This window comes from Myotis yumanensis, unplaced genomic scaffold (assembly GCF_028538775.1).
Source record: "Myotis yumanensis isolate MYYU_CA2020_CCGP unplaced genomic scaffold, mMyoYum1.0.hap1 SCAF_1, whole genome shotgun sequence".
NCBI lineage: Eukaryota > Metazoa > Chordata > Mammalia > Chiroptera > Vespertilionidae > Myotis > Myotis yumanensis.
The window spans coordinates 148,400,742-148,426,859 of record NW_027223752.1 but is presented as its reverse complement, the minus strand read 5'-3'; the positions used below and the strand labels follow the sequence as shown (position 1 = coordinate 148,426,859).

The following is a 26,118-nucleotide window of genomic DNA, read 5'->3' as shown; positions in this document are numbered from 1 at the left end:
ACTCTCCTGCTATACAGAAATAGGTTTTCAACCATCAATATCATTTTTTAGTTTGTTTCTAAGTATAATCATAGCCACAAAAACCTCTATTGTAACTCATTCTGTTGGCTGCTGACAACTCTTCTGATTATGATCAGACAGTGAGATTTTGATCCTATCACTCGAGTTTTCTGGTTGTTACACTTCTAATAATGTCTTAGGTGCCAATTAAGTTTATCAGAACAGCTTTTTAGTTGGATGTAGCCTCATTTGTTTATTTTTTCCTTTGTTTCTCTTATTCTAGGAGCTGCATCTATGAAAATTCTGCTGCGTGAGATGTCTAAGATTTTGCTGTCTGTTTTTGTCTAAGATTTTTATGGTTTCATGAAAGAAATCATCCTCAAAATGCAAAGGGAACCCACTGTATGGGAGAACATATTTGCCAATTGGATAAGAGTTAATTTTCAAAAAATATATGAAGAACTCATACAACACAACAAAAGGAAGACAAACAATCCAATTAAAAAATGGGCAGCCTTGGCTGGTGTATCTCAGTGGTTAGGATCACAGAGAAAGGTCACAAACAGAAGGGTCACAGGTTTGACCCTCAGTCCGGGTTGGGGGCAATGCAGGAGGCAACCAATCCATGTGTTTCTCTCACATAGATGTTTCTCTCTGTCTCTCTCTTCCCCTCTCTTCTCTCTCCCTCCCTTCTAGTCTCCAAAAAACAAAACAAAACAAACAAACAAACAAAAAAATCAATGGGGAAAAAAATGGGCAAAGGACCTAAATAGACACTTCTCCAAAGACGACACACAGACATCCAAGAGACATATGAAAAAGTGCTCAGTCACTAATCATCTAGAGATACATATTAAAATGACAATGAGGTATCACCTCACACCTGCCAGATTGGCAACCATCAATCAATCAATCAACCATCAATCAATCAATCAACAGACAGTATGGAATTTTCTTAAGAAATTAAAAATCAAACTGCTATTTGACTCAGTAATTCCACTTCTAGGAATATGTCCTAAGAACCCTGAAACACCAACCAGAAATAGTATATACACCCCTATGCTCATAGCAGCACAATTTACAATAGCTAAGATCTGGAAACAGTCCAAGTGCCCATCAGTAGATGAGTGGATAAAAAAGCTGTGGGACATTTACACAATGAAATACTATGCAGCTGTAAAAAAGAAGGATTTCTTACCCTTTGAAATAGCATGTAGGGACCTGGAGAATATTATGGTAAGCAAAGTAAGTCAGTCAGAGAAAGACACTCTGACTTATATGTGGAATCTAATGAAAATAAACTGATGAACAAAATGGGCCCAAAGGCATGGAAGAATGGCACGGACTGACAGATTCAGAGGGACAGGCAGAGAATAACCAAAGAACTTATATGCATATATGCATAACCCACAGACACAGACAATAGTGTGGTGAAGATCTGGGGTGGGGTGGGAACCGAGTGGAGGGGGGCCATGGGGGACATTTGTAATACCCTTCAACAGTAAAGATAAATTAAAAAAATATCAGAACAGGTTCCTAGGTACATGTCAACCTCAGACATTTGTTCTGCTGTATTACCAACCTGGTTCCTGAGACACAGTGGGATGGAGATGATGGAGACGTAGGGACAGGTCCAGACCAAGATGGGTGGGCATTTGGCCTCTCAAATTACCCTAAAACATCTCATTTGATTCATGAGTATGTATAAGCCAGAAAAATATATAAATGAAATTTATATCATGATTTCCTATATTATGAATGAAACTTATAACAAACCTGGTATTATCGGGGCATACACTGATAATAAAAAATAGGTGTAATCAAAATAAAAAAGCTATGTCATTGGATTATATCAGTGGGGAGCCTTAAATTATTGGCATTTAACATCAAACTCTGCAAGTAAGAGAAAAACCGATTTGAAGAAAATACCAGGATGTACTTTACTTATGTAGAAAATGACTGCAAATTTAATCAACCCAGGATGAATATGTGAACAAAGTCTATGCAGTATGAAAATAAACATACGTCTTTATTACTTACAAAATGGTACAGATGCTAAATTTATAACAAAACAACTTTAATTCTTTTTAGATCAGTTAACTAAATTTTAATTAAATTTCCTGTGTTTTTCACTGAAATTAAATAGCTCCTAAAATAGGCTTGAAAGCACAGTATTTAGAAATGTTTTCTCCAGTAATCAGTGAATTTGGAGGCATGAAGATTTGTTTCAAATAGTGGACTTCAAAAACTTCCCACTTCATACAAATGGAATCTGAGTATTGGTTTTTTTTTTTTTTTTTTAGAAGATTTTATTGATTTTTTTACAGAGAGGAAGGGAGAGAGATAGAGAGTTAGAAACATCGATGAGAGAGAAACATCGATCATCTGCCTCCTGCACAACTCCCACTGGGGATGTGTCCGCAACCCAGGTACATGCCCTTGACCGGAATCAAACCCAGGACCCTTCAGTCCACAGGCCGACGCTCTATCCACTGAGCCAAACCGGTTTCGGCTGAGTATTGTTTTTAAAGATTCCATAAAAGTACAATTGCTTGAAATTATCCTTATATGACATTCACAGTATGTTGTTAGACTTTTTTTTTTTAAGAGTTCAGTTTAGAATGGAAGATAATAGAACTCACAGTTCTCCAGAGCAGCAAGATTGGAAATGTGGCTCTTGTCCACCTGGTGTTCAGTTGCCACTGAGGAAAATTCAATGTTCCCAACATTCAAGATGGCAGCAAGTATACTGTATACACTTCCAAGTTGCTGAAACACACCACACAAATGTTAGCATCACTATGCCCTGGAATATGGCAAGTGACTATGGGTGGGGACAAACTGGGGAGAACCCTTAGACTCCAGAATAAGAAGGTCATCCTGCAGACCACAGTGTCAGACTAATAGACCCAGCTGGCATAGATCCACGGATTCCCTCTTCTTTCATTCATTTTAGAGGTGAGCATGGTATCTTTTTCTCAGTGAATGCTTAAAATATTTTATGAATGTAGATGTAAATGAGGAGCTCCCCTCAGAGCAAGTAGAAATAGCTAAATCATTAGGCCACAGAGAAATCTATCCATGCAAAACTTAACTTTTGACATTAATATGGTCATTTCCATATATGTACCTTTTCCTCGAGTCCATCTTAAAAGTGAGGTTGTATGTGTGGATATAGTTAAGGAAGAAAATTCAAAAGAGCCCAGTACCAAAATCAGAGTATATGTGGTTGAAGAATAGGTAGGAGTTCAACAACAAAGATTAAAAAAATAAATAAAACAAATACCTGACAAGGTAAAAAAAATTAATAAATAAAAATAAATGAAAACATATGTTCCTTTCGAAGAAGAAGAAGAAGAAGAAGAAGAAGAAGAAGAAGAAGAAGAAGAAGAAGAAGGAGGAAAAGAAGAAGAAGTTGAAGAAGGAAAAAAAGGAGGAGGAGGAGGAGGAGGAGGAGGAGGAGAGGAGGAGGAGGAGAAGGAGAAGGAGGAGGAGGAGGAGAGGAGGAGGAGGAGGAGAGGAGGAGGAAGAGGAGGAGGAGGAATAGGTAGGAGGCCCTGAAGGCATTTTGTCAAGAAGTCTATGGCAATTGTAGGTGTCATTCCAACTATGTTCATGGTGCAGTGAGGAACATGAAAGAGAGAAAATCCTTTATTGCTTTCTTATTTTGCTGCATTTATTTTAGCCCAGCTCCTACACTCAACAAAAAAATAATTATCTCATCCACTCCAACATTCCAAGTCAAGATAAAAGCTGGATATGAAAAATATCTTCAGGAATATTTATTCATTCATATATAACATATACGTTCAATGAATATATAAATATATTTGTTGAATGAATCCTCACCAGCATTTGGTGTCAGTGTTTTAGAGTTTGGCCATTCTAATAGGTGTGTTGTGGTATTTCATTGTTGTTATAGTCATTTCTGCTGCTGGACTTAAAGATCCTGAAGATGAGGATCTATGTCTGGTCCTCAGATCCTATTTAATCTCTGGTTTACTGTCTTCCACATGGTCAGCAATGGCTCAAGGTTTGTGTAATCAAAGAGTAAGTGTGCTTTTTATGGTAGACTAGAGGCCCAGTGCACAACATTTGTACACTGGGGGGGGGGGTCCCTCATACTGCCAGCTTAGGCCCACAATCCTGGGGGAAGCGGGACTAAACTGGCAGTTGGACATCCCCCAAGGGGTCCTTAGCGCTAAGAAGCAGGGAACTTGGCTTCTGGCTGAGTGGTGCTCACCCTGTGGGAGCACACTGACCACCAGGGGGCAGCTCCTGCGTTGAGCATCTGCCCCCTGGTGGTCAGTGCACATCATAGCAACCATTCGTTCCACTGTTCAGTTCATTTGCATATTAGGGTTTTATTATATAGGATAATCAATGTCATTGTGGGGGAAAAGCCAGGGAAAGTAGGATGAATATATCTTCTTGTGGTTCTTTATAAAATATAGGATGTATCTGATTTATAAAACATAGTATTCCAAAAGTTTCTTTGTTAAGTGACTTTGAGACATGGAGCATAATGCTGTAAGACAAAGCACCTTCCTTCCTGATGGCTGTATCAGCCTCAGGTGTGACCTGCTCAGAAGGAGAAAGGAACATGTCCATAACAGAGCATTCCACACTCACAGCCTAACTGAAATAAAAGGTAGAAAATAACACTATCAAATTATATTAAAAATAAACTAAAAATAATTTGATGAACAAGAATAGATCCAGAGACAAATGCTAGGGGAGGGGGGGTTAGAGAGCAACCAAAGGACTTGTATACATGCATATCAGCATAACGAATGGACATAGACACTGGGGCGGTGGGGGCTTGCCCAGGGTGGGAATGGCTGGGGGTTGGGGGGAGGTCAATTGGGGAAAAAGGAGACATATGTAAAACTTTAGACAATAAAAAAAGTAAAATAAATTTAAAAAAACTAAAAATACATTCTCGAACAAAATGATATAGAATTCATGAGTAATAATTATTTCTGAGCTTGACACTATCCAATCTGTCTTCCACACAGCTGTCACAGTGATTCTCCCAGCAGGCAAATCAGATCATCTTAAGTCCCCAATTAACATCCGCCAACGGCCCCTATTCCCCTAAAGATAAATTTCCAACTCCTTCCAAGGCATAAAAACAAGAAGGTTCGGCATCTTCAGGTGCTTCTGCACCTTGATTTCCAGCTACTTTTCTCTCACACATTTTTCAGCCAGGCAAACTTCTTTAGGTCCCCAAATTCCACATTATTTTCATACTTTAGTTCCAATTCACATTATTCTTGTCCCCATTATTTTTTAAATTTTATTTTTCAATTACAGTTTACATTTAATATTATTTTGTTTTCATTTCCAGTGTACAGCATGGTGGTTAGACAATCCTATATTTAAAAATTGTCCTCCTCCCAATAATTGTTGTACCCACCTGGCACCATACATAATTATTATAATTTTATTGACTATATTTCCTATGCTGTATTTTATATCCCCATGACTATTTTGTAACTACCAATTTGTACTTCTTTTTTTAAAAAAAAATATATTTTATTGATTTCAGAGAGGAAGGGAGAGGGAGAGATAGAAACATCAATGATCAATCGGCTGCCTCCTGCATGCCCCCCACTGGGAACCGAATCCGCCACCTGGGCATGTGCCCTTGACCAGAATCGAACCTGGGACCCCTCAGTCCGCAGGCCGATGCTCCATCCACTGAACCAAACCAGCCAGGACCCAATTTGTACTTCTTAATCCCTTCACCTTTTTCACTCAGTCCCCCAGACCCCCTACTCCTCTGGCAACCATCAGTCTATTCTCTGCATCTATGGATCTGTTTCAATTTTGTTTATTTGTTTATTTTCTTTAGATTCCAAATATAAATGAAAATATATGGTAATTGTTTACCTCTGACTTATTTCATTTAGCATAATACCCTCTAGGTCCATTTATACTGTCACAAATGGTAAGATTTTTATTTATTAGGGCCAAGTGATATTCCATTGTATATATGTACTACATTTTCTTTATCCACTCATCTAATGATAGACACTTAGGTTGCTTCCATATCTTGGCTATCTATACTAATAAAAGGGTAATATGCTAACTAGACCGGATCAATGGGACATCTTCCGGACGTCTGACTTCCTTCTGGACAAAGCCATAGTGGTGGGGGCTGAGGCAGAGGAGGTTAGGGGTGATCAGGCCAGCAGGGAAGCAAGCAGTTAGGGGCAATCAGGCTGGCAAGGGAGCAAGCAGTTAGGAGCGAGATCAGGCCGGCATGGGGGAGCAAGCACTTAGGGGCGAGATCAGGTCAGCAGAGGAGGGCAGTTGGAGGCCATCAGGCTGGCTGGGGAGTGGTATGGGGTGATCAGGCGAGCAGGCAGAGGCAGTTAGAGGCGATCAGGCAGGCAAGGAGGCAAGTGGTTAGGAGCCAGCAGTCTTGGATTGTGAACTGGCAGTCAAACATCCCCCAAGGGGTCCCAGATTGGAGAGGGTTGCAGGCCAGGCTGAGGGACCCCCCCCCCCCCCCGCATGTATTTCATGCACTGGGCCTCTAGTTGTAAATAATGCTGCAATGAACATAGGGGTCCATACTTTCTTTTGAATTAGTGTTTTTGCACTTCTCTGAATAAATTCCTAGAAGTGGAATCACTGGGATAGGAGGCAGTTCCATTTTTAATTTTTTGAGAAAGCTCCATACTGTTTTCTACAGTGGCTGCACCAGTCTGCACTCCCACTTAACATTGTTTGAGGAGGTCTCCATTTTCTCCACATCATCACAAACACTTGTCATTTGTGGATTCATTGATGATCACCATTCTGACAGGTGTTGGGTGCTATTTCATTGTGTTTTTAATTTGTATTTCTCTGACAATTAGTGACATTGAGCCTCTTTTTACATGTCTATTGGCCATTTATATGTCCTCTCTGGAGACGCGCTGATTCAGGTGCTTTGCCCATTTTTTAATTTTGTTCTCATTCTTTTTCTTTTTAATCTTCTCCCAATGATATGTCTTTATTGATTTTTAGATAGAGGAAGAAAGAGAGAAAGAAACAGATTTGAGAGAGAAACATAGATCGGAAGCCTCTCTCATGCACCCTAACCAGGACTTGACCCTTTACCTTTTGGTGCACAGGATGATGCTCCAACCAACTGAGCCAATTGGCCAGGGCTTGTCCCCATTCTTTTCACATACTTTCTTCTTACAACTTATTGACCAAAACTTCATGTTTTTGTATTGTTTTAATCATGTAATTAACTACATTTTATTGAAACTTTGCTTAGTGTATGTTTCTTCTATCAGATGATAAATAGAGACTGTGAGTAGTTCATATCTCTGATTCTAGCACAGGGATGGGCACACAGCTGGCACTCAGACATGCTTGTCAAACTATTTTCTTTTGCATCAGTCAAGTGACAGGAAAATTTCTTTCACTTTCAAGACAATTTCTCTCTTATTTACCTTGAAGTCTTTCACTCTATGCTTCTCAGTTTTTGCTCATCTTCCTCAGATTTTTTAAAAAAAATTCTAGTTGTCTACCTTTTTGGCCGTAGGCTTTGCATTCTGAGTTAGTAGTCAGATTTTATGAGAATAACAAGACCATACTAAGCCAAGTTGTTTTCTTCCAAAAGCCAATTAACTCCTCTAAGTAGTAGAGTCTTCTCATTGGAAAATACACGATCCCCTTTCTCTGATGTTGTTTTGGGAATGGAAGCTATACCCCAGCTGGATGGACTGAGTTTGGTACAGCATCCTTCTGGTGACATGTACCATGTCCTTTCTTAAAGCCTCAAACCATACTTGTTGCTTAACTGAAATCCATTCAAGAGAGGAGTGAGAAAGGTGACAACATATAGATCTCAATGTAGGTGGGTGTCACCATGGGCCATGACATTAGCCCAGGCTTGGGGATGTGGCACTACCCATTCCAGTCATGGGAAAGCCAAGATGCTGATGCTACTATTGAAAAAGAACAGAGAAGGCAGGATGGGGAGGAGCAGGCTGGGGTCATTAGTACAGGACCAGATGCTATCAGAGACCATATACCAGGCAAATTGGAGTGGGTGGACTCTGTGATCAGCATTTGCAGCTGTTTAAAGGGATATTAATACTTCTATATGCTTAGGCTGATTTTTGCAGATACCTAAAGCAATAAAATGACATGAACAGTCTGCAAAGATTAGAATGAAATTAATAGCCCGCGATTTGAGTCATAGATAGCGAGAGTAGAAAGTGACTCAGAAATAAACCACTTCTCTGCCCTCCTTTTACTGATAAAGTCAGAGCAGAGAGGTTAGTTATTGGTCTAAAGATACACAGCCAGAGACAAGCAGTGCCAAGGACTTTAACTCACAGATATGACTCATTAGTATAGAATTACTTTTATTTTAAATAACTGGCTTTCTTGGTCCTGTCGTTCCATTCAAGTCGTCAATGTTGGTTGAATTATAAAACTGTAGAATTATAACTTATTTTATGTGTTTGAATGAAGACAACTAGGCACCAAATGATTATTTTTAAATTACCAAATGAATACATGCACCTCCCACGCTGACCAAAACAATTTTTATAAAAATGAAGTATTTCACAGAAATTCAACACTTTGTGTCATGCTTTAGAATACTTAAACATTTTTTTTCAAGAATATTATTTGATTTTAATTAAAGTCATAACTGGTAATCCAAAGAAAATGTACCAGATTGTGATTTTAGACTATCACAAAAAAAGATAAGCAAAATTAAAGAAAAAAACCCAACACACATCCTCATCTTAGACATAAGACATATGACTCTCTACAAAGAAGCAAAAATTCCTGTCATGATGTGGCAAAAATTGCCTTGAAATGAGTTGACTCATAAAACTACTAATAATTTATTTTAAAACTATGGCAGGAAAATGACATAGGAAATCACATTGTTTGAAAAATTTTGGTGTTTTACATTTTGTTATTTTTTGAGACTATCCCATTTTGATTTTGCTGAACAAAAAAACGTACAAAGGACACAAACTATGGGTGCTGTCAACACCAATCAGAGAAACATCAGGGTATAAAAACAGAGAAAGAGAGACTTTATATAGAAGAATGACCACAACTGTGCTACAGAAAACTGTGAAGGCAGCAAGCTGTGCTCAGAGGATGTGAGAATCAGGCCACTTCACTTGATATTGAAAGTTGTCTCTTCCCTAAATGGAATTGAAGCAGCTACAGACAAAGGACAAATCCAAGCAAACCAGTGGGAAAGCAAAACAAACAAACAACAAAAAAACGGGAGTGGATTTCATTCTACTGCCTCCAAACTGTGTCAGTCTGCCCTGTGAAGGCAACCCCTGCTTTAGGTGGGAGACCAGCACATTGAAGGAGAGTCATCTTGAACCAGACTACATCTTCACAAAATGTGAGCAGTGACTGTGCTTCAGCTTCAGAAACAGCTGTTATATTTCCCTTTATCATAAGCTGAATGTTCAGATGTTCAATAAACAGAGTATGTTGACATTTGGAATAAACAGTTTTAAATAAATGAAATCTATTTGTCAGTGGATGCTAACTGCAAGACAGGTTTCATTTAATGCTACTAAACATTGCTCTACCAAGCAAGAGAAAGGAGTTGAACCAAATAGAAATGAAACATTGCCTCTAATGAGCGGGGCTTAGAAGTAAACAGACCAATTAAAAATGATTCATTGCTTCTAAGATAGCAACCTTTGGGGGAGGGAATTGGTAAGAAGGTCAGCCCTTCTGATGACAAAAAGCAGGGAAAAGAAGTACAGTGAGGCCCAGAGCCTGGTAAGAGCACGAGCTGCTTGCTTGGTGTACAGGATGCTTCAGTTTGGAGGGTGTGCTGAGTTCCAGACACCCTCTCCTGTTCCCTCCTCACCACGCAAACAAGAGTCAGACCACAGTCTAAAGGAGCATCTACCACTAGCAACATTCATCTTAAGACCAAGGACTGGAGAAAAGGTGAATGCTGTTGGGTGTTTTATTTATTTATTTATTCACTTTACCCCTAAACTGGATCCTCCTAGTGCAGTGATGGCGAACCTATGACACACGTGTCAGAGGTGACACGAGAACTCATTTTTTTGGTTGATTTTTCTTTGTTAAATGGCATTTAAATATATAAAATAAATATCTAAAATATAAGTCTTTGTTTTACTCTGGTTGCAAATATCAAAAAATTTCTATATGTGACACGGCACCAGAGTTAAGTTAGGGTTTTTCAAAATGCTGACACGCCGAGCTCAAAAGGTTCACCATCACTGTCCTAGTGCTTACATCAATGGCCTCCGCAGGTGTAAGGTGTGGGTGAGGACAGGGCTAGATAGAGCCTTGTTGGGAAAGGGATGCAGCAGAAGGGGAGGAGCCAGATTTGAATTTGAATTTTGTCCAGGGGCAGTGAAGATGCACCTGGAAGTGGCCACACCCAGGAAAGGATTGGTGTCCACACAAAGTTAGGATTAAACCAATTAGTGTAACACGCCAGGCTGTGGAGCAGCAAATGTTCTATTTTTACTCCTCATGCAGCTAACCTACGGTTAATGTCATGCTGAAACACTTAGGGGAGGACAAGGTCTTGTTTCTTTGAACCAGAATGAGAGCAAAAGACCCAGATAGTCATTGATGATGCTTGGGACATCAGAATAGAATATAAGAATCAGACTATGTCTGGAACAGTTTGGTGTGTGTGAAATCTTCTGGAGTGTCTCCCATAACTGTCTGAAATCTCTGGGTGGTGATCACATGTCACCTGGAATTTGGCTGAAACTCATGCCTTTTGAGTCAATGACTTCCTCTCCCAGAGCTGAACCAATTACAACCACATTTAATTCATCTTTTTCATTAGGAAATGTATTAGGGTTATCTCTGATTCCCAATGGTACAGTTCAGACCTCCTTCCCAAAAGGTAGTTAGGTAAGGTTAATAGCACAGTTTTCATCCTAACATAATGTCCACCACCTCATGGCATATGCACACCACTCTACTCTTTACATGAGAGATCCACAGTGAGTTCTACAAGCTTAGTCATCTCTCAATTGTCCAACTCCTAGTCAGTCCCCATCATTTTCCTCCCAACTCTCCAGCAAAGGCTACTACTGGTCGAGCAAATTCTTCTGTCTTCATGCATCTATCCAGTCATCCTATCAACCCTTGTTGCTGATTCTTTTTCTCCTCCTCCTCCTCCTCCTCCTCCTCCTCCTCCTCCTCCTCCTCCTCCTCTTCCTTCTTTTTGGTAAGTATGGAGTAGGGGAATGAGATTCACATACTGGCTACTTTAAAAACCAGGCTTCTCTTTGCTAGGAATTTTTTTTTTAAAGTAACATATTACAGCTAAGAGCAGAGTGTGCAAGATTCCCCACAACCTTCAGAAATCTATGAAACAATGGATTCTTTGTTCCACTTGACAGCCTAAAAGCTATTTAATGCAGCAATAGAGAAAAAGGTCCAATCATCTTTATTCTGTCTAGAGAGCACAGAACCAATGAGTTTCCTGATTTGAGTTGCAGTTAACTAGTTATAGAGTCATAAGCTGAAAGTTCAAGATAGGGTCCATGAATCTATACAGAGAATGCATCATTCAGGGATTAGACTGGTCAAGTTGGAGCCTTTACTTCTAAACCAGAAAAGTTACCTTACTTTTCAGCTCAAGACTTCCTGTGAGTAGGTTATTTGACTAAGGATGTATTCAACCTTGGCTTGTCATTGAGTCTACAATATTGATTCCCACTTGTCCATATAATAATTCACAATGTGCTGGCAAAAACTGAGAACTCTTTGGAGAAGTCATGGCAATAATTCCTCTCTGGTTTCAAGAGGAGTTATTTCTCTTTAGGTCCCCTCAACTTCTCACTCCCGTCTCTACACAACCAATTAATTCATCTAGAAATAGTAGCAATATTTATTTACAACTCTAAGAGGGACTCTAAGTTGTGGGGCTATAAAGCAGCCAGGCAGGGAGTCTCCCCATCGAATCTGAATTCCTCTTGGCTATGGAGGAAGACCACACTAGAAAAATTAACTCTAATAGGTGAAATCTTTCCTGATGGACAAAGATTATCCTGACTTACCTAAACACCCCCTTGTATGCAGGGCCCTCATTTCTAGTCAAGAAGATATACAAATGATCGATCAGTATAAGAAAAGAAGTTCAGTATCATAAGCCATTAGGGAAATGCAAATGCAAGCCATTAGGGAAATGCAAATGCAAGCCACTCCATACCCACCAGGATGGCTATGATAAAAAAGACATACTAAGTGTTGGGAGGAGATGGAGAAATTGGAACCTTCATACACTGCCGGTTGAAATGTAAGACTGCACAGCTGCTTTGGAAAAGTCTGGCAGTTCCTCAAAAGATTAAACATAGTGTTACTTTATGACCCGGTAGTTCCACTCATAGTTATATACCAAAGATAAATAAAAACTTATGTCCACATAAAAAATGTACACCAATGTTCATAGTACTATTCATAATGGCCCCCAAAGAGAAGCAACCTAAATGTCCCTGAACTGTTGAATGGATAAATAACACAAGGTATAGCCATAAAATGAAATATTATTCAACAATAAAAAGAAATAAAGTAATGATACATGCTACAAAAAGAATGAAGCTTGAAAGTGTTACAGCAAATGAGAGAAACCAGTCCCAAAGGATGACATATGGCGTCACTCTATTTATGTGAAATGTCCAGAAGAAAGAGATCGATAGTGATGGAAGGCAGAGGTTGGATGGGAATGCAGAGGGACTGCTCATAGCATGTATTTTTGGGGGTGAAAATTTTAAAACGTGAAAATATTCTAAAAATGTCGAAAGTGATGGATGCAGATACCTGTGAATATACTACAAGCATTAAAATGTACTTTAATATGGCTGACTTGTATGGCATATGACTTATGTTAATAAAGTTGTTCTAAAAAGACTGCACTAAAAAGAGCATGTAATGTAATCATATTTATGCACTTATATAAAATTTAATATATGCAGGAGATACAAATGTAAGTAAAATAAAAGATTAAGAATAAAACCAAACTCAATTATATCTTAAGGCTATTGTTTCCTTATCCATAAAATAAATATCATAATTCTAGTCATTTCATAAGGTTATTTGAGAAACTAAAAGGATGACCCATGTAAAACCACTTAGCACGTTGCTTGCCATGCATTAATCACTCCATAAATGCTAACTCTTGCAATTAGTGATGATAAAAAGATATTTCCTAATGGGGTTCAAATGTCGTTCATACTCACCTCCATTGTAAAACCTATGACTTTGAAACATTGCTCAATTAATTCATATTGAGATTTATAGAAACTATTATTCATCATGTCCTGTACTGTTCTGAGGTGGTCATTTTGTAGGTATCTGAAAATATATGAAAGGATGGGTAAAATCTAATATTAATTGGAAAGGGAAAGTGTTATTTATGAAACATACAAGCTGCTGAATTACCTGGGAGGCTTGTTTTCAGGCAATTTGTAATGGGCTAGTTTCTTCTTTTCAGCTAAACCAGCGTAGATGTAGTAAAAAACATGGAAGTTTTTTTCTCCACTGAAAAAATAAGACATTTTCAATAGGGTGGTTAGTAAGAATAGTTCTTTAGGGCAGCTAGAAAAAAACTTAATTCATAGCATGCTTCATATATAATCCTAATTGTGCAATTTCCTAGCATTTATCCTATGACATTTTAGTAAGCATTCATGACAAAAATTAATTTTATGGTTACAAACCCAGGGCATCATTGCATAGCTCCAGAGTTTACTGGATGTGAATGATGCTTCACAGAGCCCACTGTGACTGGTGCCCTCTGACATTGTGCAACATGGTGGCACCATCTAAATCTCAAAACTTTGCCTCTTAGGTAGACTTTACCCAAATGCTCGAAGGAGAGAATCTTACACAGTTATGAGAGCAGTACAAATTGTTACAAGAACCAGTTAAATCTTCACATCTGCATAAGACCCCGAGGTGCCTCTGGGTTTAGATAGCAAAGGACACCCATGCATGTCCATTAAGTTCTGGGAAAATGCACACATCAATAATAGTAGCTGCTATTTACTGAGCATCTTCAATGTTCATGTCTGTGCTAGATGTTATTGTAATCTTCACACAACTATCAACATTACTACTGCTAATAATGGCTTACACTGATGGGTTCTTACTATGTCTTATTCACTGTGCAAATACCTGATAGGCATTATCTTAATGGACAGGTAGGACCAATGCTATTTCCATTTTGAAGATGAAAAACTGAAGTGCAGAGAGGTTAAATATTTCAAATCATACACACAGTAAGTTCCAGAACCAAGATCCTAGAAGATTCTTTAAAATTTAAATATCTTATCCAGAGAGGACCAACATGCCATAGAGCCACAATTAAAAACCGTATTTGTCTAATATTCTTTCCTTCCATATTTTTAATTGAGGAACAAAGGTTAATTTTCCACACTGAGGACTGAGCTCAGGAGCTGGAGTCCAGGCAACTTATATTCACAGTTTATTCACCTTTGAAGGCATTTATATTAAGTAATAATGTGCTAATACATAATAAGAGCTTGTGTTTCCATGAAGTTAACATGTGACAACTTATTACAATCTAGATATGTTTAGCAAAAAACCAAAAAAAAAATGGAAGACTCCAACTTGCCACACTTTAAAAATCTATATAACGGACAGAGTGGACATCTGATGTTGTGACTACAGTTTCCTCTTAAACATAACAAACAAATGTTTTAGAATCATTAGGCCAGAACAGAAATTTTGTTACTCAGCTACAAACTGCCAAAAGGAACGCACATGCCACTTATTACTTGTACACCATTGAGGGCACAGTTTTAGGTCACAGACACACATTCGTCACTAATGAAACATATGTTGCTTATGACATACCTGCCACCTACAACACGTGTGCTGCTTGGAGCACATGTGTCGCTTGTGACTGGTGTGTCTTTTATGACACACATCTTTGCCTGTTTCCCAGAACTTACAGGGCTTGGTGGATAACTCGGGATTTCTCCAGAAGGTACTCATAAATCTGTGCTCCCACCACAGCTCCAGAAGAGGTGAATTTCATTTCTAAATATTTTCCAAATCGGCTAGAATTGTCATTGATAATGGTGCAGGCATTGCCAAAGGCTTCCACCAAATTGTTCACTTGTAAAATCTTCTCTTGAAGGGTTATGTTATTAGCCTACGAAAAATGTCAAGATATATTTTAAATGTATAAAATTAATTTTGTATATAATTTTCTTCATTGATAAGCACTTTTGCAGATATAAATGTATCTGAACATATTCTTAGTGTACTGTCAGACATTACGATCTGCCCTATTTCTCCCCTCCCATATGTGTATTCACCCACTTGCTTCCTTAGAGGGGCTAAGAGACCTTCTGTACTTCTTTCTATTCAAACATAGTTCTACTCTGTACCTAACTCACCAACATAATTTATGCATTCTGAGGTATACTTCTTATTTAGTTATTCTCCTCTACCTGCCCAAGCACCCATCCAAATGTTCCCCAAAGCCTGAAACATTATCTTGCTTCCATGGAAGCTGCTAAATCTGTAATTTACAAATCTGATAATTTGTAAATCTGAAAGTAGAGGAAAGGGAGCAATTGTGAAAACTGAGGACATCTTAGAAGTGTAGATGCAGGGAGTGGAAGTCAGTGGAGGCCCACCTGCCTGTCCCTGTATTTGTCCCTACCCCACCTCACCTTCTTCTCTCCTCAAACTTTTTTGTTCTTTATCACTTTACTTGAAATATCATCAAGTAGAAAATTATTTGGATTAAAAGCCAACCTCTGTTAGAAAAGCATCCTCTACTCTGTGTTTCAGTCATTCATATCTTGGTAGAAATTTGGATCAAGTAGATTGTGTGCATTGTGATACCTTGCTGAGCTTGGCTGTGTTAAAGGTATGGAAATTTTATATGTTAGGGAGAGGAGCAGTAGGTATTTCTGGAACATAGCCTACAGGGGAATGTAGGAGGGTTGGAGGGGACATTCACAGTGAGATTTTAAGAGCATATTAGGACTTTGGGTATTTTCTAAAAGAGGCAATAAATGTTGAGAGAAGAAAGTAACAAGAATTGAAACAAATGTGGCTCAATTGAAACAAACAGGGCTGGCCTTGCATCCATGGAAAAGGTGAGGAAACACCTTCATCCACCTCTAACAAATATCAGTGCTCTGATAAGTAAGGTTTTGCATATTACAAATAAATATTCAATCCACCAAATACCCCATATTTGTATGTGACCAAGCTTTATCAAGGAAATAAGTAAAAGACATGATCAAGTCTGATAAGGTTAGGGTTCTGAGGTGTGTGTGTGTGTGTGTGTGTGTGTGTGTGACCATCCCCAATTAATATTAAATAATATATTCAGATCTGGAACAAGATAAAGAGATTAGATGAACAAGTTTGCTTCCATCTACAGAACAACATTCCATTATTGATAAGGACCTCTATCCACCCCACAAATGAAGAATGGGGCCCTGGCCAGTTTGGCTCAGGGGAGAGCGGGTAGGCATACAGACTAAAGGGTCCCAGGGTTGATTCTGGTCAAGGGCACATACCTCAGTTGCAGGCTCCTCCCCAGCCGAGGCCCTGGTCGGGGGTTATGCAGGAGGCAACCAATCGATGTGTTTTTTTCACATCGATGTTTCTCTCTGTCTTTCCCTCTCTCTTCCACTCTCCCTAAAAATCAATGGAAAAATATTCTCAGGTGAGGATTAACAAGAAAGAATACGAAAGGCCCTTTTATTACTAATACTTGAATAAATTAATTCAGCTGTTCAATTCTTCTATGCCAGGATAATATGCTGTGTTTCACCACCCTTCTCCCTCAAAAATTACATCTAATTTCACTTTACTTAAGACCTTTTAGAATGATACTTATCCTAGTTGTAAAGGGAGGGGAAGTGACGGGCTAGGGCCATGGTCGGCAAACTGTGGCTCGCGAGCCACATGCGGCTCTTTGGCCCCTTGAGTGTGGCTCTTCCACAAAATATAGACTTCAGCGCATGGGCCATGAAGTTTCAATCGCACTGTACATGCGTGCCCGCACGTAGTATTTTGTGGAAGAGCCACACTCAAGGGGCCAAAGAGCCGCATGTGGCTCGCGAGCTGCAGTTTGCCGACCACTGGAGGGGATAGGGAAGGGTTTGAGATGCAGCCCTGACATAGCACTATCTGCCTGGTCTCTTCTGGCTCTTCCAGTCTTTCAGGGTTACAAGTCTGGTTAGTAGAGGTAATAGCAATCCATTGGGCAAAGTACATTTCTGTTCCATACCAATACACATGATTGAAAATATTAAAACAAGTTAATTGATTTTTTTTTATTCCTCACCTAAGGATATGTTTTCCATTGCTTTTCAGAGAGAGTGGAATTGAGGGAAGAGGAAGGGGTAAAGGGAGAGAGAGAGAGAGAGAGAGAGAGAGAGAGAGAGAGAGAGAGAGGCATTGAGGTGAGAGATACACATCGACTTGGGGTGGGGAGTGAACCCAAAACTGAGGTACGTGTTCTTGACTGAGAATCGAACCTGTGACCTTTAGGTGCATGGGCTGATGCTCTAACCACTTAGGAATACCAGCCAGGGCTGATTTTTAATAGGAACATGGAATTTTTTCAACTCATTATGTTGAAAAGGAACTATACTCAATTAAGCAGTTGTTTTGACACTATGAGGTCTCACCTTTTAACAGAGAGGTTAGGTCTGGTCTTATATACTAGTACACAGTACTTAATACACAAAATTCTATAATCACAGTGATCACAAAATTTTTAATATGACTCTAATTTTAACTATGTAGATAATAACAAAATTTTCATAGTGATAGGTTGTGCACAATGATTTTTAAACTATTAAGACTAATAAGAACACATAATTCTTGGCCTATCTCATTTCAAGGGCTGTACCTAAAAAAATAAAACCAAGTCTCTATCATCAACTTCCCTTTTTAAAAATTAAGATAATTTACATAAAGTAACATTCACCTTTTATGGTGTAAAGTTCTGAATTTTTTAAACATATTTAATCACATAACCCCCATTAAAATCCACACATAAAACAATTACATCACCCTCCCCCCTCCACGCCCCCCCCCCCCCCGGCCAATTGCATCATTACCCTTTGTAGTCAACACCTTTCGCCATCCCTGGCCTGTGATAATCACTGATCTGTTTCTGTCCCTATAATTTTAAATATGCATATAAATTGAGTCATTCAATATGTACTCTTCTGAACCTGGCTTCTTTGAATTAGCATAATGCACCTGAAATTTATCCAAATCTCATCTAATAAGATTCATACATTGCTTGTAACAGTGTTTTTTATTTTTGCTTTTTTCATTGATTTTAGAAAGAGGAAGGAGAGAGAGAGAGAGAGAGAGAGAGAGAGACTTGTTCCATTTATTTATAAGTTCATTGGCTGATTCTTGTATGTGCCCTAACCAGGAATCGAACCTGCAACCTTGGAATATAGGGACAATGCGCTAACCAACTGAGTTTCCTGGCTGGCCAGGTATATAACAGTATTCTTTCATTCATTTTTTTAATTATTTGATTTCTTATTATTGAGTCTTAAGAATTTTTAAACATATATCTTAAGGATACAGTCTTTTATTAGATATGTGACATGCAAATAGTTTCTTTGAGTCTGTAGCTTGTGGTTTCACTTTCATAACAATGTCATTCAGAGAACAGAAATTCTTAATTTTGGCAAAATCCAATTTTTTCCTGTATGGGTTATGCTTTTATTATATCTAACAACCATTGCAGCTTCACAGTAAGTCTCAAAATCAGGTAATATTAACCTCCAATTTTGTTCTTTTTGGAAATTATTTGCTTACTATAGATCATCTGCCTTTCCATATAAATTTTTGTTTCAGCTTGTCAATCTCTACCAAAAAAAATCCTGTTGGGATTTTTATTATAATTGATTTGAATATACAGATCAATTTGTGGAAAACTGACATGTCAATAAACATGGAGACTTTTTATCCATGAACATGGTAAATCTCTCCACTTATTTAGGTCTCTTTTATTCCTTTTACCAACTTTTTCTACTTTTTAAAAAAATATATATTTTATTGATTTTTTTACAGAGAAGAAAGAAGAGGGACAGAGAGTTAGAAACATCGATGAGAGAGATTGATCAGCTGCCTCCTACACGCCCCCTACTGGGGATGTGCCCGAAACCAAGGTACATGCTCTTGACCAGAATCAAACCTGGGACCCTTGAGTCCGCAGGCCGACGCTCTATCCACTGAGCCAAACCGGTTCGGCACTTTTTCTACTTTTCAGAATACAACTCTTGCATATGTTTTTAGGGGTTAGACTGAAATAGTTCATGTGTTTTGGTGCAATTGCAAATTTAAAATGTCAATTTCTAGTTGATAATTGCTGTTATGTATGTATGATATATAAATACAATTGGTTTTTGTAATATTGACTCCTCTTTAACGTGCTAGTAAGAAGAGAAAGTAAATAAAGCATTCAGTGAGTGTATTGGGGCTAAAAAGAGAAAATCACATTTATAAAGCTTTGCAACTAAGAGGGAGATAAGTTAGAATATCTTCAAAACAGAGCATATGCTTTTTAGTATATTGTTTGTTATATTTTAAATTCACAAAGGATAAGAATTGTGTTTTATAATTTTATTATTAAACTACTGAATATTAATCTAATCAGTTATATTACACTCTGATATGTAACAAATATTTCTACTAGGACAGATAAAAAATCAACTGTACCTTTCCGAGCACTGTCAGCTGCTGAACTAAAAGATGAGCACTTTCCGTCTTTCCAGCACCACTTTCCCCAGAAATAACAATGCACTGTACAGTAAGACAAGGAAACTGTAAGAAGACTTTATCCTCACATCATTCAACTGACACAGAAGAAGCTAATAGGGGAGTTTCTAAGAATGTGAGACTCCTTACCTGATCTGAATTATATGTTACCATCGACTGGTAGCCTAAGTCAGCCACTGCAAAAATGTGAGGAGGGTTGGCAGTTCTCTTTGCTCCAATATAAAGTTTGGAATGCTAAGGATTTAAAAAATCACATTTTATAAAGCTTTTTTGTTGTTGTTTGTTTCATCCCTAGATTATTTACAGGTACAGCTCCAATTTTTAAAGCACAACATAAGCAAAAATAGAGTTTCATACCACCAAAATATTATACACATTTTACACACACACTTAGATATATGCAGAATTCATGCAATATTATGTAGAATAAAAAAATCTGACACTAAATAGCCCAGAAATATGATAGCACAATATGCTATAACATCACTCTGGCAGTAGTATTTGAAAGAAGACTCTTGGCAGTGCATACCACTCCAAAACAGAAGTTAAGGTTTAAAAATATTATTATTTCTTTAAGTAAAAAGACAATTTACAAATAAGACAATAGAGATCATTTTGTTGACTATTCCTTGGCTATAATAATGTCTGAAATATGCTCACTACTTTTTTTTTCTTTCACACCATTTTACATACATTCTCTCACTTGATTTGTCCAAGATCATATAGTTAATTGATAGCAGAATTTGCACTAAAGCCCAAATTACCTGAAACTCAGGTCAAGGTTCACATATTTACCATTCTTCTTGTAAATTTTAAAGTGATAGGGGATGACAGAATTATGTATTTTTCACATATAAAAAATAACTCTTAGGCACAGTATGAAATAATTTTTTGGAGTACACAAATAGTTAGAAGAGAATGGGTCCAATTAAAAATGGCCTCATTTAATTCCAGAATACTAGTCTATACTTAAACCATTAGGGGTTGAAAAAATGGATAATTATATATTCATAGTCATACAACTCACATGGTCTGATATTAAAAACGAATCAATATGTCCAAAGAATTTGTAAACTCACAATTACAAGTGTTATAGCCATTAAGTATATTACCTATATAAATAATGTAATTATATCTTTAATTCTCCGATGCTTGGATCAGAGGTAGATATTGAGCAGACACTGTTTTAGATACCTGTGTATTGTTATGATACACAGTATAGACTAGTTATCAATAACTGTAGGTAAGTAACATTCTGCCACATACTTTTGGGGAAAGAAAGACCACATATAGCATCCAGATTAATAATTCATCTTCTATTTTTCCCTATCTCTATGTTGTACAGTAATTATTTAACTGTTTATTCAAGGTAATGAATAAAATGTTCCTTGGAATAATTTAAATTAATTTCAATATCTGAATAGTATCATTATTAGTACAAATAAGAGAATGCAAGGCACACAACATACCTCTTTGGAATAAAGACCCAGACTCTGGAAAGGGTTAAGAGCAAGGAGTATGTCTCCCACATAGATATAAATCTGATCTCTGGAATAACACTTCTCAAGTTGCTCAGAGACTGTATGCTATAATAAAATAAAAATAATTTATTTGTCTTAAAAATCATTTATGGTCAATTACAATGTAAAAAACAAACAATAATAAATAAAACATTTGGAATCTGGGCCAAGGCTCTAGAAAGAAATAGACAGACTGACAGTAAGACGTGTAGCATTTGGTCAGCAACTACCCTTTCACTGGACAGGCATTTTCTTTGATCCTGAGAGCTATAGAGGGATGTCGTTGTTACCTGTGTTTTCTAAAGGGAAAATTTGATATTGCAGAGATATTATATAAACTAGTGGCCTGGTGCTTGGATTCGTGCACTGGAGGGGGGCATGGCCTGCAGGGATCTGCCGTGTGGGAGCGCACTGACCACCAGGGGGCAGCTCGCACATTGAGCGTCTGCCCCCTGGTGGTCAGTGAGTGTCATAGGACTTATATATATATATATATATATATATATATATAGACTAGTGGCCCGGTGCACGAAATTTGTGCATGGGGGAGGGGGTGTTCCTCAGCCCAGCCTGCACCCTCTCCAATATGGGACCCCTTGAAAGATGTCCTACTGCCGGTTTACAGGGATCAGGCCTAAAGCGGCAGTCAGACATCCCTCTTGCAATCCAGGACTGCTGGCTCCTAACTGCTCACCTGCCTGTCTGCCTGCCTGATTGCCCCTAACCACTCTGCCTGCCGGCATGCTCGCCCCCAACTGCCCCCCTTGCTGGCCTGCTCATCTCTTCTTTCCCTCCCCACTGTCCTGCTTACTCCAAACTGCCCCCCCTGCTGTCCTGATCACCTCCAACTGACCCCCACTGATGACCTGCTTGCCCCCAACTGGCCCCCCTGCTGGTCTGCTTACCCCCAATGGCCTCACCCTCCACCAGCCTGATCACCCACAACTGCCCTCCCCTCTTGGCCTGTAACCACCTCTACCTCGGCCCCGCCACCATGGCTTTGTCCAGAAGAATGTTTGGAAGGTCTCTTGGAAGGTCTCCCAGTCTAATTAGCATATTACCCTTTTATTAGTATAGATAGAGGCCTGGGTAGGGGCTGGCTGGTTTGCCCTGAAGGGTGTCCTGGATCAGGGTCGGGGCTCCCTTCGGGTGTGGGGCTGCTTGGGCAAAGGGCCTGTGGTGGTTTGCAGGCTGGCCATGCCCCCATGGGATGAGGGTCCCTGCTGGGGTGCCTGGCCAGCCTTGGTGAGGGGCTGATGGCTGTTTGCAGGCTTGCCAAGCCCCCCAGCAGGGACCCTCACCCTATGAGGGTGTGGCCAGCCAGGGTGAGGGGCTGGGGGCTGTTTGCAGGCTGGCCACACCCCCTTCAGGGTGGGGGTCTCCGCTGGGGTGCCTGGCCAGCCTGGGTGATGGGCTGAGGGCCATGTTCAGGCTGGCCACACCTCCTTCAGGATGAGGGGGTCCCGCTGGGGTGCCTGGCCAAGCTTGGTGAGTGGCTGATGGCTGTTTGCTGGCTGGCCATGGCCCCGAGCAACCCAGGCTCCCAGACCCTCCTTGAGTGGAAGCCACAGCAGCTGGAAGCAGGTATCTGGGATTTATTTATCTTCTATAATTGAAACTTTGTAGCCTTGAGCGGAGCCCACAGCCAGCCAGGGCAGGCGGGAAGCTTGGGTTCCTCCATTGCCAGGGGCAACACAAGCCTCCTGTTCACTTCAGCTCCGTGGCCACCACCATCTTGGTTGGGTTTATTTGCATACTCGCTTCTGATGGGCTGTGGGTGTGGCTTGTGGGTGTAGTGGAGGTATGGTCAATTTGCATGTTTCTCTTTTATTAGATAGGATGATGCTTTCAAGGAAATAAGCAAATGCAGATGATGAAAAAAAGAGAAAAAACACTAGAAAAGAAAAGTGAGTGTCATAGGGCTTATATGAATTGCTGAGTAATAATTTTATTACTCAGTGAACATAATATAATGCCAAAATGAGGTTACTCAGTGGCTCTGTAGAATGGCCTCACCTTTTGCTTAGACATTTGGCTTTATGAGGCAGAATACAACACAGTCTTTTGATTGTGGATGTAAGGAGGGTGGGTGAAGGTGGAAGAGGGCATAGAGGAAATAAATGGTGATGGAAAAAATAAAATAAAGTAAAATAAAAAATAACTCATAAGTTATGAGTATATGGTAACAATTTTAATAGTCATTAAAATAGTACATGACACAAGAGAAGAACAAAAGTTCTTAGGTTAAAAAAAAAGACAAAAAGAAAGCACATACAATAAGAGCAAAAACAACAACAACAACAAAAAACAATCACAAACCCAGTGTTTAACATAAGTCAGCACTATGATACCCAGGGCCTCCTTATATAACTCTCAAGGCTAGAAATTCATATTGTTGGAAAATCTGATACATAAGGATTCGTAAAGGTTTTGGCAATCTCTGACTTGCAAACACTGTCTGATTACATGATGTTTGATATTCGCAAGAGAAATTATTTTGAGGAATACTTGAGTTGCTTATGCAACCCTAAATTTACCAAATGACTACTTCTGTTGAGAAAATGTCTCCTGATTTGTTGCATTTCTGAGCAAAATGATCAGGCATGTATCAGAAGTATTTAAAAAACAAAAATCTGTTGATCAAGCAGGATAGAGATCCCAACCTTTCACTGAAAAGGAACCATTCATTTCTCTAATGATCTGATTATCTGGAGTAAAGGGGGATGAAAGGAAAGGAGGCTGAAACAGCAATTTACTGGCTTGGATTTGTACCTACACAGAGATGTTTGATCTATTTCCGACATCCCTGGGATAAATAAGGAGTTTCAAGCAGAATTCAATGCCCTAAAAGGTTAGCTCTGTGAGAGCCGGGGAGCTGAGAACCCAAAAAGGGGACCACTCATGGTAGTAACAGGCTTTTGAGGTAACGTGGAGACCTCGAGGCACTGCCACTGAGAGGGGAACAGGAGAGGAATAAGTGGAAGGAAGACACATGAAGATTGTAGGAGATGACTTTCTGACCTCAGTAAATCATCCCCTTGAAAGTTACAGAAAGAATTCAGAGGAAGAAGAGTCTGTGTCCTATAAGCAATTCATCTAGTGGAAACTCACACCTTTGCAAGTTGAATATCAAAACAGGAAAAAAATCGACACCAGGCTGGAGCTTTGCGGAAATGTGGCGCACATGTATTCAAGCTGAAGACAGGAGAGAGAATCAGGAAGCCAAGAGGTGCAGGAAGCATGAGAGGCACAGATATTATTCAAACAACCTCCTGATCACATCAATCCTATGAATTAAAAGAACCTAGAATGTTTATGTTTGATTAAACTGGGTTCCTTACCTCATCCAAAACTTCTAGGGTTGCTAAATCATCTACATCCTTCAGACTGGAAATTAAAGGTCTGCTGAAGTTACTTTTCTTGGTGTGAATACGTTCATGTCTGTGGAGCAATACAAAAAGAAAAACCCTTGCTGATCTGAGAACTTATTATTGATCATAGTGGAAGTAAGTTTTAGATTCAGATGAGACTGAAAAAATTATATGCAGCTAATTTACTAAATTCAACGATAGCAATTTTATCAGAAAATAACCCATTGTATTTGATCTGTTTGCTTGTCTTCTCCATTGTCTTCTCCATTAACATGTCAAACCGCATGGATGATGAAGAGTTCACTATTCCTATCAAGAACTATCTTGCATATAATTTGCTTTAATGTTTCTTCTGTGAGTGATTTAATCTGCTACAAAATGGTGAGTCAGAGAGATTTGAATTCATTAAATTTCCAATTTTGTCTGAAGTAGTACTAGGCCATTGGTGCTCAAGAAATAATAATTTCAGTTTATTTTTTTATTTAATTAAATGTATTGGGGTGACACTGATTAATAGGATCATATAGGTTTCAAGCATACATTTGTATGATATAAGATCTATATATTGCACTGTGTTCCCAGCACCCATAGTCAAATCAACTTCCATCACCATATATTAGACACCCTTCACCCCCACTTAACCCCTTTCCTCTGGCAACCACCACATTGCTGTTTGTGTCCACAGGTTTCAGTTTTATATCCCACATATGAATGAAATCATATGGTTCTTAGCTTTCTGATTTATTTCACTTAGCACAATAGTCTCAAGGCCCATCCATGTTGCAAATGTTGCTATTTTATCTTTTCTTATGGCTAAGTAGCATTCCATTGTGTATATGTATCACATCTTCTATAACCAGTCCTTTATCACAGGACACTTTGGTTGTTTCCATGTCTTGGCCGCTGTGAATAATGCTGCAATGAACATAGGGTAATATATCTCTTTGTGAAGATATGTTTTTAAGGTTTGGGAATATATACCAAGGAGAGCGACTGCTGGGTCATATGGTAACTCTATTCTTAAGATTTTGAGGAATTGCCAGACTGCTTTCCATAGTGGTTGTAACCAGTCTACATTCCTACCAGCAGTGAACAAGGGTTCCCTTTTCTCCACAACCTCTCCAACCCTTGTTATTACTTGTCTTGTTGATGATGGCCACTCTAACAGATGTGAGGTGGTATATCATTGTCATTTTGATTTGCATTTCCCCAGTAGATAGTCAAGTTGGACATCTTTTCATATATCTGTTGGTTGTTCGTATGTCTTTTTGGGAGAGGTGTCTGTTCAGGTCTTCTGCCCATTTTCAAATTGGGTTGTTTGTTTGTTTGGTGTTGAGTTTTATTTGTTCTTTATAAATTTTGGATATTAAACCTTTGTCAAAGATATTGTTTGCAAATATCATCTCCCATCCATTCAGCTGCCCCCC

At 38.9% G+C, this 26,118-nt stretch overlaps 1 protein-coding gene across 1 annotated transcript in view; it reads right to left on the bottom strand.

Annotated features, from left to right (window-relative positions):
- The window catches only part of MYO3A (myosin IIIA), a 204,115-nt gene that overhangs the window by 92,051 nt on the left and 85,946 nt on the right, over window positions 1-26,118 (bottom strand). Inside the window, exons 9-16 of the mRNA XM_070408411.1 lie at window positions 24,662-24,761; window positions 21,270-21,386; window positions 19,930-20,034; window positions 19,741-19,824; window positions 14,973-15,175; window positions 13,438-13,536; window positions 13,236-13,350; window positions 2,643-2,769 (exon numbers count right to left, since the gene is read on the bottom strand). Of these exons, the coding sequence (XP_070264512.1) occupies window positions 2,643-2,769; window positions 13,236-13,350; window positions 13,438-13,536; window positions 14,973-15,175; window positions 19,741-19,824; window positions 19,930-20,034; window positions 21,270-21,386; window positions 24,662-24,761 (950 nt within the window). The remainder of the gene's footprint in view (window positions 1-2,642; window positions 2,770-13,235; window positions 13,351-13,437; window positions 13,537-14,972; window positions 15,176-19,740; window positions 19,825-19,929; window positions 20,035-21,269; window positions 21,387-24,661; window positions 24,762-26,118) is intronic.